This window comes from Budorcas taxicolor, chromosome 10 (assembly GCF_023091745.1).
Source record: "Budorcas taxicolor isolate Tak-1 chromosome 10, Takin1.1, whole genome shotgun sequence".
In the NCBI taxonomy this organism is placed as follows: domain Eukaryota; kingdom Metazoa; phylum Chordata; class Mammalia; order Artiodactyla; family Bovidae; genus Budorcas; species Budorcas taxicolor.
In genome coordinates, this window is record NC_068919.1 from 44,658,607 (window position 1) to 44,675,003 (window position 16,397).

Below are 16,397 nucleotides of genomic sequence, written 5' to 3' on the forward strand. Positions count from 1 at the left end.
GACGACCGAGGATGAGATGGCTGGATGGCATCACCGACTCGATGAACATGAGTCTGAGTGAACTCCGGGAGTTGGTGATGGACAGGGAGGTCTGGCGTGCTGCGATTCATGGGGTCACAAAGAGTCGGACACGACTGAGCGACTGAACTAAACTGAGGGATCATTTCAGGTCAAAGTATTTTGACATTTAAACACTTATGAAATAAATAAAACTAGACTCCACTTCCCAAAAGGGGGGAAATGTGTCAGATATTCTGAAATATTGTGGGTGCCAAGTGACTTATAGTTGAGAATTCCAAAGAAATTTATTTTGGAATTTTACCAAATTTTTCTGATATTAATATGTAAGAATAAACAGATAAAAATAGTGAACATTTTGTAAGAGAAGAATCATGAGGAAAGGATTAATCTTACCAGATATGATCTTATAATTAAACAGTATGGTTGATATTGACTAAAAATAGGCTGTTTAGTAGGAGAAAAGACAATGGACAGTAGTATTGCTTTTTTTTATTAGAATGCCCTTAATTGTTGCTTTCTGGTGTTTCTTAGATTTTTCTCTTTTTTCCTTTCCATTTCTATGGGTTCTAATCCATACCATCATGACCTAATGGTAATAACAGTGTTTTAACTGTTGCCACTGTCACTGGTCTCCTCTCAGCATCTTACTGCTAGAATAACCTTGTTGTGTTAAATAACCTTGTTTTATTAAATCAAAACTTTTTAGACCCTTCATCATTTGGCTTACACACCACACTCTCCTGAGCTTGTGTGTAGCACATCTATCTCTTCTCTTCTTGTCTACCAGTCTGTGACTTCTTTAACAGTTGACTGTTCTAGGAAGGCTTTGCTCAAACAACATTTTCTAACCATGTAATTATAACTGCATGAGAAGTATATTAGTCACTCAGTTGTGTCTGACTCTTCGCAAACCCATGGACTGCAACCTGCCAGGCTCTTCTGTCCATGGGATTATCCAGGCAAGAATACTAGACTTGGTAGCTGTTCCCTTCTCCAGGATATTTTCCCAACCCAGGGATCACACCTGGGTCTCCTACATTGCAGATAGATTCTTTACCTTCTGAACCACCAGGGAAGCCCAGAAAGGCTTCTAGGAAGCCTTGCTGAAATAACCATTTCTAACCATGTAACTATAACTTAATACCTTTTATCAGTTTTCAGAGTCAAAGTGTACTGTGTAACTAAACTTCAGAGTGTTTGCGTATCATTTCATATTGTCTTCTACTCTTCAGGGTCAGGTCTGTATATTCCTTTTTTGGTACAAGTCTTCCCTAGTAGCTCAGCTGGTAAAGAATCCTCCTGCAATGCAGGTGACCCCGGTTCAGGGTCAGGTCTGTATATTCCTTTTTTGGTACAAGTCTTCCCTAGTAGCTCAGCTGGTAAAGAATCCTCCTGCAATGCAGGTGACCCCGGTTCAATTCCTTGGTCTGGAAGATCCGCTGGAGAAGGGATAAACTACCCATTCCGGTATTCTTGGGCTTCCCTGTGGCTCAGCTGGTAAGAATCTGCCTGTAATGCAGGAGATCTAGGTTCGATCCCTGGGTTGGGAAGAGCCCCTGAAGAAGGGAGCCACTACCTACTCCAGTATTCCGGCCTGGAGAATTTCCATGGACTGTATAGTCCATGGGGTCACAAAGAGCCGGATATAACTGAGTGACTTTCACTTAGTCTTGTATTCTGCCCAACTTAAAAGGTTGTTGATTAAATCAGAGTGACAGTTGTTCCTGTAGAATTATTTTCTTTCAGATTTAAGAATATAAATTTGATCTGATGTTTGGCTGCAGATGGAATGGGAACAATGCTATAAGTATATCCATTTGGTATTGACTGAAATTTTTCCCCAAAGTTCTGTTAAAATATTGCCTTTCTAATGCCATTAGGGCTGAAGTAGATGTATATATTATATGGAAATAGAAGTAAAATACTAACTGTAATAACTGCTTTTAGGCTGAAAATCATAAATTACTGTTTCTTTCTGATATAATTTAAACCAATTTGTCTTGTTCTAAGATTTTAGAATAAGACCGCTTGTCTTAGTCTGTTTGTGCTTCTATAATAGAATACCCCAGAGTGGACAGCTTATATACAACACAATTTATTTCTCACAGTTATGGAGATGAAAAGTCTAAGATTGAGGAGGCAGCAGATTGGTGGTTCCTGTTTCTTGGTTCATAGACAGCTGTCTTCTTGCTGTGTCTTCACACAAGGGAACTCTCTGGGGTCCCTTTTATAAGGTCACTCTGCCCTCATGACTTAATCACCTTTCAGAGGCCCCACCCTCAGATACCACTGCATCAGGGATTAGGTTCAACATAAGAATTTTGAAGGAACACATTCGGTCTCTAGCAGTGCTTATATGCCCACTTTAAATGGTGCTTATATAGTCAGGGCCTTAAAATATTGAGACTTTCTCTTGGATATTATAAACAAAGACCATAGTTTATGCATAAGGGTGTTTATCATATTATTATTTATAAGAAATAGAAATTGGAAACAACTAAAATATCTAAAAATTGGGGAATGGTTATGTAAACTATATATGCTCAGTGGATTATTTTGTCTCAGATTTTATGTACACATGGTTTATGAAAATACAAAAAATATTTATAGGTCTGTTAGAAAAGAGACTAAAAATAGAATATGTAATTTTATGAAAAAAGACACAAAGAAAACCAGAAAAGAAATACAGAAAAAATATTAGATACGGTGGTTGGCTAAATGGTGATTTAAACTTTCTTTAAAAAAAATACAGTTTTAGTGTGTTCTAAATTTTTTACACTATTTCTTTTTAAAAAATATTTTTAACTTGAAATAACTTAAAATTTATGCATGAATCACAAGAATTGTTCAAAGAAACATCCCCTACCCTTCAGCCAAACATGCCCTTCTTCCATCCATTATTTGAAAGTAAATTGTAGAAATCATACTGGCTATTACTAAGCATTTAAGCATGCATTTCTTAAGAAGGACATTCTCTTTCTTATATAACAACAGAGCAGTTATTGAATTCAGAAAATTTAACATTGACACAGAACTGTTGTATAATATATTGTATAATATATAGTCCACACTCAAATTTATACAATTGAGTGCCCTTTATGGCACCCTTCCCCGTCCCCCAAATTCAGAATCATACTTTGTATTTAGTTGTTATGTTTCTTTAGTCCACTTATTGCTTTTATAATCAGAAATAAAATTAATTTCTGAGAATTGTGTTGTTAGAAATTCAAGTGTGTGAAAATAAAACCTTTACAAAAGAGTTTGGGAAAACAGTAGCATTAAAATGTTGATACGTTTTGTCTTTGTGTATTGTTGTTTTCCTTTTTCTTGTTTTCTGCATTTTCAAAGTTTTTGTGGTGAAACATTATTACTTTTTTTTTTAATGGAAAAGCAAGTTGAAATTGCATGGTAAATCTTACCATCTTATAGCTAATGACTACATAGCAGTAGCAAAGATGTAAGGATTAATAATGAAAGGAGACTGTGGTTTCTTAAATCAGAATTATTTATGGTAGGACATTAATTTCACTTTCAAACACTTCAGATATAATCTTCATTTATGTATCATTTTAGGATCAAGCATTTGGGGAGCTAGAAAAGAACAGTGATAAATTTCTACTTGGAACATCGTCTTCAGAGAACAGTCAGCCTGCTCATCTTCATGAACTGCTATGTTCACTGCAGAAACAGCTGCTGGCATTTTGCCATATCAATAACATTAGTGAGGTATGTGATTCTCTGCTTTCTATGTCATTTTTCAGGGACCTTGAAACTCAAATATTTGGGTAAACCATGAAATTTTTATACCTTGAATCTTCCAATGTAGTAATTTAGAAACTTTTTTCCTTAGAACTCAAGCAGTGTGGCATTGCTTCATAAACATCTTCAGCTCTTGTTGCCTCATGCCACAGATATTTATTCACGTTCTGCAAATTTGCTGAAAGAAAGTCCTTGGAATGGCAGCGTTGGAGAAAAATTAAGAGGTGTGTTTGGTACTGGGTTTCATATTTAATCAATGGTTGTAAAGCAGGAATTTTTAGCCTTTCCAAAGTCAAAGAGGGCCTGAAACCTCTGAATGGAGTAAGAATGACTTTGAATCTCCTGAGCTGGGTTTTGGGTGATGGCAACAGTGATTGATCTGGTTAATCTTAAAAGATGCCCATTGTTGTGATAGAGGCCTAATTTAAAGGAATCAGATGACATATACTCAAAAAGGTTAGTATTAAATGGCATAAAGTGAGATTTTCATCCATTTCTTTACCTTTCTTTAGCATTTGCAATTCTCTTTCCTTCTTGAAATACTTTGTGTGTGTGTGTGTGTGTGTGTGTGTGTGTGTGTGTGTGTGTAGCAGAGTTTTATTAAAATATAAAAAGGGACAGAGAAAGCTTCTGACATAGGCATCAGAAGGGGGACAGAGAGTGCCCCCTCGCTAGCCTTAGCAAAGGAGTTACATACTTTTTCAATTGGTTATTACAGTAAATCAAAAGAATGTCTCAAGATTGTAGAAATTTTACCAGACCCACTCCCACAATTTACATTTTAAGATGACAGGGTTCAGTTCAGTTCAGTTCAGTTACTCAGTTGTGTCCCGACTCTTCGTGACCCCATGGACTTCAGCAGCCCAGGCCTCCCTGTCCATCACCAACTCCCAGAGCTTACTCAAACTCACATCCATTGAGTCGCAGATGCCATCCAACCCCATCTCATCCTCTGTCATCCCCTTCTCCTCCCGCCTTCAATCTTTCCCAGCATCAGGGTCTTTTCTAGTGAGTCAGTTCTTTGCATCAGGTGGCCAAAGTATTGGAGTTCCAGCTTCAGCATCAGTCCTTCCAGTGAATATTCAGGATTGACTGGTTTGATCTCCTTGCAGTCCAGGGGATTCTCAAGAGTCTTCTCCAGCACCACAGTTCAAAAGCATCAATTCTTGGTGCCCAGCTTTCTTTATAGTCCACCTCTCACATCCATACATGAGTACTGGAAAAACCATAGCTTTGACTAGATGGACCTTTGTCAGCAAAGCAATGCGTCTGCTTTTTAATAAGCTGTCTAGGTTGGTCATAACTTTTCTTCCAAGGAGTAAGCATCTTTTAATTTCATGGCTGCAGTCACCATCTTCAGTGATTTTGGAGCACAATACTTTAACTTAAAAAATTACATTTGGTTTAAAAAACATAAAAGACTTTCCTCACTAACATGTAAGCACTGTGAGGGGCAGGCATTTTTAGTTCTTTATTCACAGTCATACACCTTTCACCTATAATAGTGCCCAGTATATAGTTGTAAGTCTTCAATAAATACTTCTTAAGTGAATCTGAAAATGAGAATAAATCTGTGAATGAGAAATTCTTAATACATTTTAAGTGAAGATGCTATAATCATTTGAATTTGTTGGCACAAGGATGTGTGTGCTTTCCCATAGTGTCTGTTGTGATGCATTCAGAAAGTAAATAAATACTGACCCCAACCTAGCTACCAGATAGTTATATAATAATTGAACAAAGAGTTATTGAATTAGTGTACTCCAGTTCTAGGCAAAAATAGTTTATTTATTAGTTTTTTTCTTTAAGTTTGTTTGAAAGTTGATCTGTGTTAAATTTCTTACCCTTCATAGATGTGATATACGTCTCAGCTGCAGGCAGTATGCTCTGCCAGATTGTTAACTCGCTCCTGTTACTCCCAGTGTCGGTGGCTCGGCCTTTGTTGAGTTACCTCCTCGACTTGTTGCCACCTCTTGATTGCCTTAATAGACTCCTGCCAGCTGCTGCTCTTTTGGAAGACCAAGAGTTACAGTGGCCTCTTCATGGTAAGTACAGTTAATAAAGGAGCAAATAATGCATTTGAGAAAAGTTATTCCTTTTTCTCACATCAGACAAATCATATCTGACACTTTGGGGTATAATGTGGTCAAAAGATAAAGTTGTTGCTGTCTAAGAGCTTACAGTGTAAAGTGGGTACCTGAGATGAGAAAATTTAAGAAAGTTACTTGTATATAAAGTGACGCAGATTGAGTCTTTATCTGATTATTAGTCTTGAATAGTATATTTCATTGATTTCAAGACATGCTTTTTTTCAAATTTTGACATGGCTTAATTTGGATTCATCTTACAGTAAATAATAGGAAAGCATTGGTTTCATAAATTGGTTGGCAGCATAATGACACATTTTACAATCAATGGATTGATTTAAGTTTTATTTCTTAAATGCAAAGATTTTTAATTTTAAATCTCTATTTGACAGTACAATATTTTGTATTTTGGCTTGATACATAGGTAACTGATTGATTGGAAAAGATGGAAATTGGGAACCTATCTTTCTGTGTTTTTCTTTTTAGATACTTTATAGAAAATAGCATTTAAAATTAAAAAAAAATTTTTTTTGGTCTATGCTGGGTCTTAGTTGCTGCACACAGGCTTTCTCTATTTGCAGAGAGTACTTTCCAGTTGTGGTGTTTAGTCTTCTCATTGCAGTGGCTTCTCTTGTTGCAAAGTGTGGGCTCCATGGCATGCTGGCTTCAGTAGTTCAGGCATAAGGGCTCAGTAGTTGTGGCCCTGGTGGCTCTGGGCTCCAGAGCACAGGCTCAGTAGTTGTGGTGTGCAAATAGGGGGTCTTCCTGAACCAGGGATCAAACCAGTGTCTCCTGCATTTTAAGGTGAATTCTTAACCACTGGACCACCAGAGTAGCCCAGAAAATAGCATCTTGATTTTAGGCATAATGTGTGAATTCACTCTTAATTTATAAGATTCTGGTTATTTTATTCCATTGAAGATAACTTAAAATATTATGTCTAGAAAATAGCAATGTAAATTTCTAGTGAAGTCTATCCTAAGGTTATCAAAGGAGTTTCATTACTGAAATCTTAAAAACTTTTCAAGTTTAAGTGCGATCACATGTTTAATGGAAAGAATCCTGGACTAAGGCATTAAAAGATTTAGCTTTTAGTATTGGCTCTGTTTGAACTTGGGTGTATAAGTCACTTATAGCTTCCTTAAACTTTGGTTTCTTCTCCTGGAAAGACTACTTTGAACAGAATACTTTGAGGGCCCATCTTACACCCCATTGTTCTGTGTCAACTGGATTTAGATGAAGTCAAATGTTAAGGTTACAGCTGTTTCAGGATATTGATTAGACTTTATATGGAGCCATTCCAGGTTTACTCTTGTTTTTCTAAAGCATCTCAGAATTTTCTAAGACTTATTACTCTGTTTGTCTTAGGTGAGGTAAGTGTCATTTTATTTTGGATTTTGCATCAGTGTTCATAACTGATTTTTTCCGTAACTTTCCTTTTTCATGCTATTCTTTGTGTCATTTACTACCACAGTTATACTAACCACATAACATCAGTTTGGAATTTTTCTTTTTTCCCTCTTTTCTTTAATATTTGTCTAATTTAGGAGTTATCTCTTCTCGAAGGTTTGAAAGATCGTAGTAACTATCTGGCCCTAGTGTTTTTTAATAGATATATTTTTGGCGATTAATTTTCCCTTTTTAGTGGTTGTTCTCTTACAGCTTTTTGTTTCTTTTCAAATTCATTTCAGACATTGATATTTTTTCAGAAAATGTCATTTTGTTGGTTTTCAAATTTATCAGTACAAAGTTGTTCATAATATTCACTCATGGTTTTAAAAAGTCTCCAGTGTGTTTGTGGTTCTATCCTCTTTTTTATTTTTTAATTTGCAAATTTATGCCATCAAGAATCGAATCGCCAGTCTATGTCTGACGCAGGATACAGCATGCTTGGGGCTGGTGCATGGGGATGACCCAGAGAGATGTTATGGGGAGGGAGGTGGGAGGGGGGTTCATGTTTGGGAACACATGTAAGAATTAAAGATTTTAAAATAAAAATAAAAATGAAAAAAAAATAAAAAAATAAAATTTCTTCCAGAATGCAAAAAAAAAAGAAAGAAAATTTATGCCATCATTTTTACTTGATTAATTTTATTAGAGGTTTATCCATTTTATTAGTGTTTTCAAATAACCAGTTATTTTAATTTGTTGATCTCTTGTGTTTTTTGTTTATGATTTCATTGATATCTATTCTTATCTTTATGTCTAACTAGTTTTATTTTTTAAGTGAAGAACTTTAAAAAATAAATGTACAAAAAGAAAGCATGGATCTGGATCTTAGTACAGGGCAATTCTGAATTCAGGCCTTAAAAGCATTAAGTAATACTAAGTGTCATTTTACTAGATCAGTTCTTTCTGTTTTGTTTTAGGCCGCACCGTGCGGCATGTGGGATCTTAGGTCCCTGACCAGGGATCAAACCGGGCCCTCTGCTTTGGAAGCACAGACTTTTAACCACTGGACCACCAGAGAAGTCCCCTAAATCAACTCTTGTTTTGATTTTGGAGGGATAAGCTACCTCAGTTACTCAGTGTTAAGGCTGCAATTTGATCTGGATAGAATCAGTGGGGGATAATTCTGCCATGTGCTGTTTCAATGTTTATCTTAAAATTGGTAACTTTACAAAGCCAGTTTTTATATGACAGACTTATCTGAATATATTTTAAATTAGCTTGGTAAAGAGTATATATACAGAAAGTGTTACAGTTTTTGTTTTCATTATAAAATTTTTTTGCTTCAATATCTTCTTGTAGTGCAATAGAAATAGAAATGAAAAAGTTTGAGAATCTTGAATACCAGATACATTACTAATGATTTTGTTTTCAGGAGGGCCAGAACTGATCGACCCTGCTGGTGTGCCATTGCCTCAGCCAGCCCAGTCCTGGGTGTGGCTTGTGGATCTGGAAAGAACAATTGCTCTTCTTATTGGGCGATGTCTTGGTGGCATGCTTCAGGGTTCACCTGTGTCTCCAGAGGAACAGGACACTGCATATTGGATGAAAACACCACTTTTTAGTGATGGTGTAGAAATGGACACCCCTCAGCTAGGTAATGTGCTTCTCTGCAGCATTTATGAGTAAAATACATTTGTGTTTATACCTCCTTTGAGATTTCTCTTATTATGGGTTTGCTGAATAGAGAACCGATAGAAAACAAATGCAGCATTTGCAGGGTAGGGGATCCGAGACTGTAACTTGGAGCCCTCAGAAAAAGTTAAATCCTGCGGCATTGTATAGTGAAAAGTGCCCCCTGAATTAGAGAAGTACAAGTCTGGTTCTACTCTGTTATTATTTATCACTCATTTTAAGCAAATCGTCTAACTCATAAAAATGAGTAAATGCTTGATTTACTTGTGTTCTTGGGCTTGGAGCTTATGAAACTGCTTCGTAGACAGGTAATAACCATGACTTACCAGGGCTCAGGTCATGAACACCTTTCAGTTGTGAGGACCAATCCCTTCTATTCCCAGCCTGTCCTGCTTTTGTGCTGATACTACCTTGTGTGACTATTTTTTTCCTCCTCATTTATGGTACCTTTGGAGTTTCCTTTCTTGCCTCATCTCCCATTTGTCTACTTTGCTAGTAGGCTAGCTCTCAGACTGTCTGAACATGAAGATTTGTCCAGGTCCTGAACAGATGGTGTAGTTGTTTTATCTAGGATTGGTCCTTCAATCTCTCTGGACCTCTAATTTTAATCCTTGAAATGAGTTAGATTAGATAGCCTATATGGTCTTGTTAGATTTTAAATTTATTATTTCTCTGGTAAGAGAAGGAGACTCAGAGAATGTCCAAGAAACAAAATCTAAAAGAAATCTCAATCTAAGAGAATTTGAAGAGGAAAAACAAAAAGTAGAAACCAAGACAAAAATTGTGGAGATTCTGCTTTGGGATTGGAGAGTGGGAGTGAGGGATTTTGAAGACTTTCCTCCTTTTGCAGCTAGGAGTATATATTCATTGTTTCATTTATGAACCAGAAAGTGATTCCATTGATACTTAGGAACATTTGTATAAAAGAAAAGTAAAATCATGTTTTTTTCCAAGGGGCAATTAACATCATAAATATGGTTCCAATGCTATCAATGTTTAACTCTGTGATAGTCACAAATGTCTTCCTGAGGGCAAAAGTATCATTATCTCTACCCTCCTCATATTTCTGTCTACTTTACTCACTTATCTGGCTTTTGATATGAATAAAATCAATTTCAGTTTTAATGTTATTTTTCAGTTTTTAAGTTATAAAGTTATATAACTATTAAAATGTTACATTTTATGTTTAAATACTTGTTATATTAGGAAATATAGCAGTGTTTATCACTCAGTCATGTCCAACTCTTTGCAACCCCATAGACTATAGCCTACCAGGCTCCTCTGTCCATGGAATTCTCCAGGCAAGAATACTGGAATGGGCTGCCATTCCCTTCCCCAGGGGATCTTCCTGACCCAGGGATCAAACCCAGGTCTCCTTCATCACAGGCAGATTATTTACCGCTGAGCCACTGGGGAAGTATTTATATTAGGAAATGGATCTTGTCTTTATAAAAATGAATGATAATTCAGTTATATCATGGGTTAAATTAAATTGACTTTGAGTGTTAGCCTGGGAACCTATCATTTAGTGAAATGTTTTGTTTTTTAAATGGAAAATGAATTCTTAATGCCAAATGTCTCATTGAAAAGTTAGGAACCACCTGAACAAATATAAATGTCAGTTGAGAAATTATTTATCTAAGTATCAATATGTTTGATCTCCCTTAAATTATCCTTAAGTGATTATTTTCTCTTAAGTCTACAAAAAGAAAAAAAAATCTTGGCTAGTCTCTTTCCCAGTGATTCTCAGTAAGAATATCAACCCATTTTGAACAAGAAAGTTCTTTGTCACATAAGACTGTGCTGCACATGTAGGGCCCTGCCTACCAAAATGCCAGAACTCCTTGGAATGTTGTTACATGTAGTCACACCAGGAAAGGCATACTGAGAAGCATTGAGAAGCATTAAAAGACTACCTCTATAGCATCTGCTTAAAATGGTTTGAAATATATCATTTCACACTCATTAAGTAAATATGGTAAGATTTTATTTGTAGCACCAAAATTTATGAGGCTTGGAATTGATAACTTGTGTAATTTTTTTTTTTTTTTTAGATAAATGTATGAGTTGCCTATTAGAAGTAGCTCTTTCGGGAAATGAGGAACAGAAGCCTTTTGATTATAAATTGCGGCCTGAAATTGCTGTCTTTGTAGACTTGGCCTTGGGTTGTTCAAAAGAGCCTGCTCGAAGCCTTTGGATCAGCATGCAAGATTATGCTATTAGTAAAGGTAAAGTAAAGAGGATAAAGGGGATAAATATGTAGACAGCTCATAATATCAACTAATATATGTGTAATATATATAAATGGAAAATCACAGGAATAGCAGTATTACTTTCTTATAGAAAAAGGAATTTTACAATTAGCATTTTTAAAAGTTTCTTATTCCTTTTTGTGGAAACTACCCTGTGTATTTTTATGTACATATATCCTGTTTGAAGACAATCCAGTGTGGGAAAATTGAGGTTTTTATAAAGAATAATAAATCCAGAGGCAGCATTTCACTGAAGGATTCCATGTGGTATAAATGGATCTAATATAAGAGTCTGTTTAATGAATCTCTTCCCTTTGCAAGCCCTGGTCAAGAACTGAAATGATGTGTATGTAGATGTCTTGAGCTCTGGGTCTGGTCATTTTCCTCTTCTGTAAACTACTTTACTCTTTTAGAGTGCTGTTGAAGATACCAGTTTGAAATGAGGTATATTATTAAGTACAGCAGTAAAGTATAATGAAAGTGTATAGTGGTATTTCAGTTTCTGTTGATTAATTGATTAATATAGTTGTTTTATGTACAAGTTTTTAAAGGATATACCTGACTTCCTTTCAGCTCCCTTGCTTCCCCTCCCCTTTAAAAATATTTTCTTTTTTTAAATTTTCTTGGCTGTACCACATAGCATGTGGGATCTTAGTTCCCCAACCAGGGATCAGACCTGAGCCACTTGCATTGGAAGCAAGGAGCCTTTACCACTGGACCGCCAGAGAAGTCCACCATGCTTTTCCCCTTTAGCAGTGTCTTGGATTTTTCAGAATACATACCTAGTTAACTTTCTCCTTGTTGTTGTTTCTTTGATCTGCAATTCCCTATTTCTTTGGATTTTCTTCTTTCTGTGATAAAAATGGTAAAAGTAAATACATGTTCACCTTTTATAATACTTTATATATAAAAATGAGATAAGTATCATTTAGATCTTTAAAACATTAGTGAGATGATATGTTTGAAAGTTGAATCTCATGCAGTCTGTCATTTATTTATTTACTCATTCTATTATGTTGACTTTCACCAGTGGTAGAAAAGTATGATAGTGGAGGAGAAACAAAGCTTGTTTTCTAAATTATATTTTCTGATATTCTCTAATTTCATCATTTTCTTGGAATGTGCAGTTAGGTATTCTTTTATATCATGTTGTCACTTGTTACTTTGCAGTGAGCACTTTAAAAAACAATATAAACATAAGAGGAATAAAAACTCTCTCTCTCCATTGTTCATTTGCTAGTACACCGTATATCTACACAAAGTCTAGGTATATAGCCTTTACTTTATACCTGAATAGTAGAAACATTTTGTAGGGCTTGGTATGGAATGACTGTAACTTTAGTGAAGGTATTTTAAAAGAACCTTTTAAACATTGCAAAGGAGGATGGTCCCTGCTAAATTTGAAACACTGAAAAGGATGTCACTTTAGTTTGCTTTTAAATTGAATATTAGCCTACTTGAAATAAGATCTTGTTTGGTTTTAAGTTATAGCAATTTTCAGAATAGCAAGCAATCCCTTGGAACAGATGATCTCTCAAAAACCTAATGTGGAAAATTTTGTATGTAATACAAACTGTTATTTTAAGATTCTCTAGCTGTAAGATTTTCTTAAAATCTGACGTGTCTATATTCATTTTTTCACCTGTAAAATAGGTAAGTCTGAACTTAAATTTTTACCTAAGCATCCAGAAAGGACTGGAAAGTCAATCTTTAAAATTTTTCTTTTAAGATAGGAGCTTTAAAAAGGAATTAAGAACAAGTGAAGATAACTTTGGACTTAATATTTTCCAAGGGTGTTTTTTGCTTGGTTTTGTTTTTAAGTAGCATGGTAAATCTGTCAAATTAACAGAGTCCAGCAGACATTCTGGGAGTGGAGTAGACAGTAAACCTCCCATATCCCCATTTGGAATCTACTGAATGTATTGCATTTTTACAGTACCAGTGTGCTAACATGGAATTAAAGAAAGCAGCTCACTAGTTCTCATCATCTAATGCTGTGATTTGGGTTTTCAATTGCATGTACTCATTTCTGTCCAAATGTTGTTTTATTTCTTACCCACCTAAATGTACATGTACTCATAGTGTCTATTGATACTTCAGTAACTTCAAATACCAGATATATACACACTTGACTAGTTTACTCAATATCTCTACTAGGATAACTAAAAGGTACTATTCAGAAACAGACACCTGATTACAGATATCCATCCTCCCAAAGGGCTGTTCTTCTCTTGGTAAAAGCCAATTGCATTCTAAATATATTATAGTCATCATTGACTTCTCTTACATTCACATCTGATCCATCAACAAATTTTTTCAACTCTCTCTTCAAAATACATAAGAAATCTGACCTCTTCTTTCTACCCCCACTGCTACTACTTTGGTCTGAGCCACCATAATTTCTTACCTGAATTACTGTAATAATCGCTTCTGCTGTTGCTGTTCCTATAGTAAATTCTGTACTCAGCAGTTAGAGTGAGCCTTTTAAAACACAGATCATATCATCTCATATCTCTTCAAAATTTTCTAATGATCCTTCCAATTTTCCTCAGACTAAAACCAAGAGGACTTGAAATGGTGTGCAATGCCCTATGTGATCTGGTCTCAGACAGCTTTCTGATGTCTCCTACTACTCTCGTGCACCCATATTTTGCTCTGACTGCATTGGCCGCCTCTAACTCACCTCGGAGCGTTGACATAGTTTTTTTGAAAGGATTCTGTTTCTGTATGGCTTCTTCTCTACGTCGTCTAGATCTCTCTGCTTGATTGTAGCCGTACCTGAGACCTTCTCAAACCAATCTATAAAAAATAGTAAAGTTACCCAGTACAGTATTCCCTGTTCTGTTTACCATGCTTTAATTTTCTCCATAGCACTTATCTGTCATATTAATGTTTTTATTTACTGTCTCCTTATGCCCTTCTTGGCTTCGTTGGTGGCTCAGACAGTAAAGAATACTCCTGCAATGCAGGAGACTTGGCTTCAATCCCTGGGTTGGGAAAATCCCCTGGAGAAGGGCATGGCAGCCCACTTCAGTATTCTTGCCTGGAGGATCCCCATGGACAGAGGAGCCTGATAGGCTACAGTTCATAGCGTCACAAAGAACTGGACATGACTGAGTGACTAAGCACACACATGCCCCCCAACTAGAATATATGCTTTGTGAGATCCAGGACTTAGCTTTATTTACTACTGTACTCCTAGCATAGTATGTGGGATGTAGTAGGTTCATTTGCTAAATAATTGCTTAGAAAAATGATAAAATTCAGGTGTGGGGTTACTAAAGCTATTAAAATGACCTCTAAACTGTTTTTTTCTGAAATGTCAGTGTATCATTTATTTTTCAGATTGGGACAGTGCAACTTTGAGTAATGAGTCACTCTTGGACACTGTGTCTAGATTTGTTCTTGCAGCTCTTCTGAAACATACAAATTTACTCAGTCAAGCATGTGGAGAAAGCCGGCAAGTAACTTAAAACTATCCTCAGACAAATATTTGCTCTCATGATATTAGAAATTAACTTTTCTATTTTGGTTCTTTATTTAGATATCAACCTGGTAAAAGCTTATCAGAAGTATACCGTTGTGTGTACAAAGTTCGAAGTCGTTTACTTGCTTGCAAGAACCTTGAACTTATTCAGACCAGATCATCATCAAGAGACAGATGGGTAACGTTGGAAATCAGTTAATTTCTCTTATTTTTCTGCAAGCTATAAGAGATACCTTCATGTTGGTTTATGAAAGGGGAAAAAAATGTGCCTTAGTTATTGCAGATGTTCAATAAATGTTGAGTAGTTCTTTTTCTAGTGAAACAAATTGGATAAGTAGAAAATTGAGATTTATTTAACCACTTATTTATCAAGTGTGATATGGCTCCTGAGAGAGTTTATATATTCTTAGGCCATATAGGTAATAAATTGAATTGTCCAAATCATATGAAATATTATTCCTTTATTTTACATTGATGAGACCACATTTGAATTATCCTATTTGATTTGGGGTGCCATAACTTATGAGGGATATTAAACTTCCTTAGATTGGTAAATCATCTTATACAAGAACTGGAAAATGTCAAAAATGTTTAGATTAGAAAATGAAAAAGGGGAGTCTCACGTTAGCTGCCTTAAAGATACTTAAAGGGCTTCACGTAGGAGAGGAAATAAACATGTTCCCTGTTGTTCCAGAGGACACAGGTAGGACCAAAGGGTAACAACTGAGTGAAGAATGAATGTAAGGAAAAAAGCCTTCTAATGATTAGAGTTGCCTACCATTGGAGGTAAAGATTAAAAACTTTTATTAAGGATGTTCTAGAAGTAATTCTTACAACAAAATTGAAATGATTTTTGAAGTGCTTGATAATTCTGATAACATGATCCTATAATTATGAGTGTAGCCTGATACATAATTATATTATAATTATACATATAAATTTCTTTGAAACTTTTTTGAAGCTTCATACATAAGATGCTTTGCAATCCATTATATAGATCTTAGACTTTAAAAATCAAACTTTATCTCTGCATTTGTATTATAGTATTCTTTTAGCATGCACTGATTTAATATTTGTGGATCTGATTATTTATGAGTGACCTTGAAAGCCCATGAAATGTGTTAATCAGCCATTTTGTTGAAGTTCACATTTGAAACTTAACATATTGTGAGGATACATGACTTATGTTTTGTGCGAGTCTGACTGACTGCTCAGTATCCCAGATCACATCTATAATAAAGACTCTTTTCTTTAGATGACTACTAGTTATCATAACCACCATGGGGAATAACATTGTCCTTATCAGATTTCTAGCTTTTGGTTTCTTCAAGGGCCAAGTGAGAAAATAATTTAAAAATAATATGTTTATATAACTGAAATTTGCTAAGAGAGTATAACTTAAATATTTTCACCAATAAAAGGTTAAAAAGCACTGTTTTGTTTTAAATTAGAATTATTAAACATTTATACAGAGTAGCAATAACATATACAACTTGAGAGACTGAATAGAATTAAATTTCATGTTCTTTAGTTATCTTTTATGCTTATTGTCATACTCAGGTCATTTTAATTTAGCAGTTTACAGCAGAACAATCAAAATGTTGAGGAAGAGAGCTTAGTGAGATGTCTCTATACATTCTTTCTAATCTCTTCAGATTTATCCAGTATATCTTTTGTATTTTTGTTGTAAAATTCATAAGTTGTTAT

The 16,397-nt window shown here is 35.3% G+C and overlaps 2 protein-coding genes across 2 annotated transcripts in view; one reads left to right on the plus strand and one right to left on the minus strand.

Annotated features, from left to right (window-relative positions):
- The window catches only part of SNX1 (sorting nexin 1), a 587,700-nt gene that overhangs the window by 389,100 nt on the left and 182,203 nt on the right, over positions 1-16,397 (minus strand). The window lies entirely within an intron of this gene.
- The window catches only part of HERC1 (HECT and RLD domain containing E3 ubiquitin protein ligase family member 1), a 209,468-nt gene that overhangs the window by 85,114 nt on the left and 107,957 nt on the right, over positions 1-16,397 (plus strand). Inside the window, exons 15-21 of the mRNA XM_052646182.1 lie at positions 3,595-3,747; positions 3,872-4,004; positions 5,634-5,825; positions 8,692-8,913; positions 11,006-11,179; positions 14,549-14,663; positions 14,748-14,868. Of these exons, the coding sequence (XP_052502142.1) occupies positions 3,595-3,747; positions 3,872-4,004; positions 5,634-5,825; positions 8,692-8,913; positions 11,006-11,179; positions 14,549-14,663; positions 14,748-14,868 (1,110 nt within the window). The remainder of the gene's footprint in view (positions 1-3,594; positions 3,748-3,871; positions 4,005-5,633; positions 5,826-8,691; positions 8,914-11,005; positions 11,180-14,548; positions 14,664-14,747; positions 14,869-16,397) is intronic.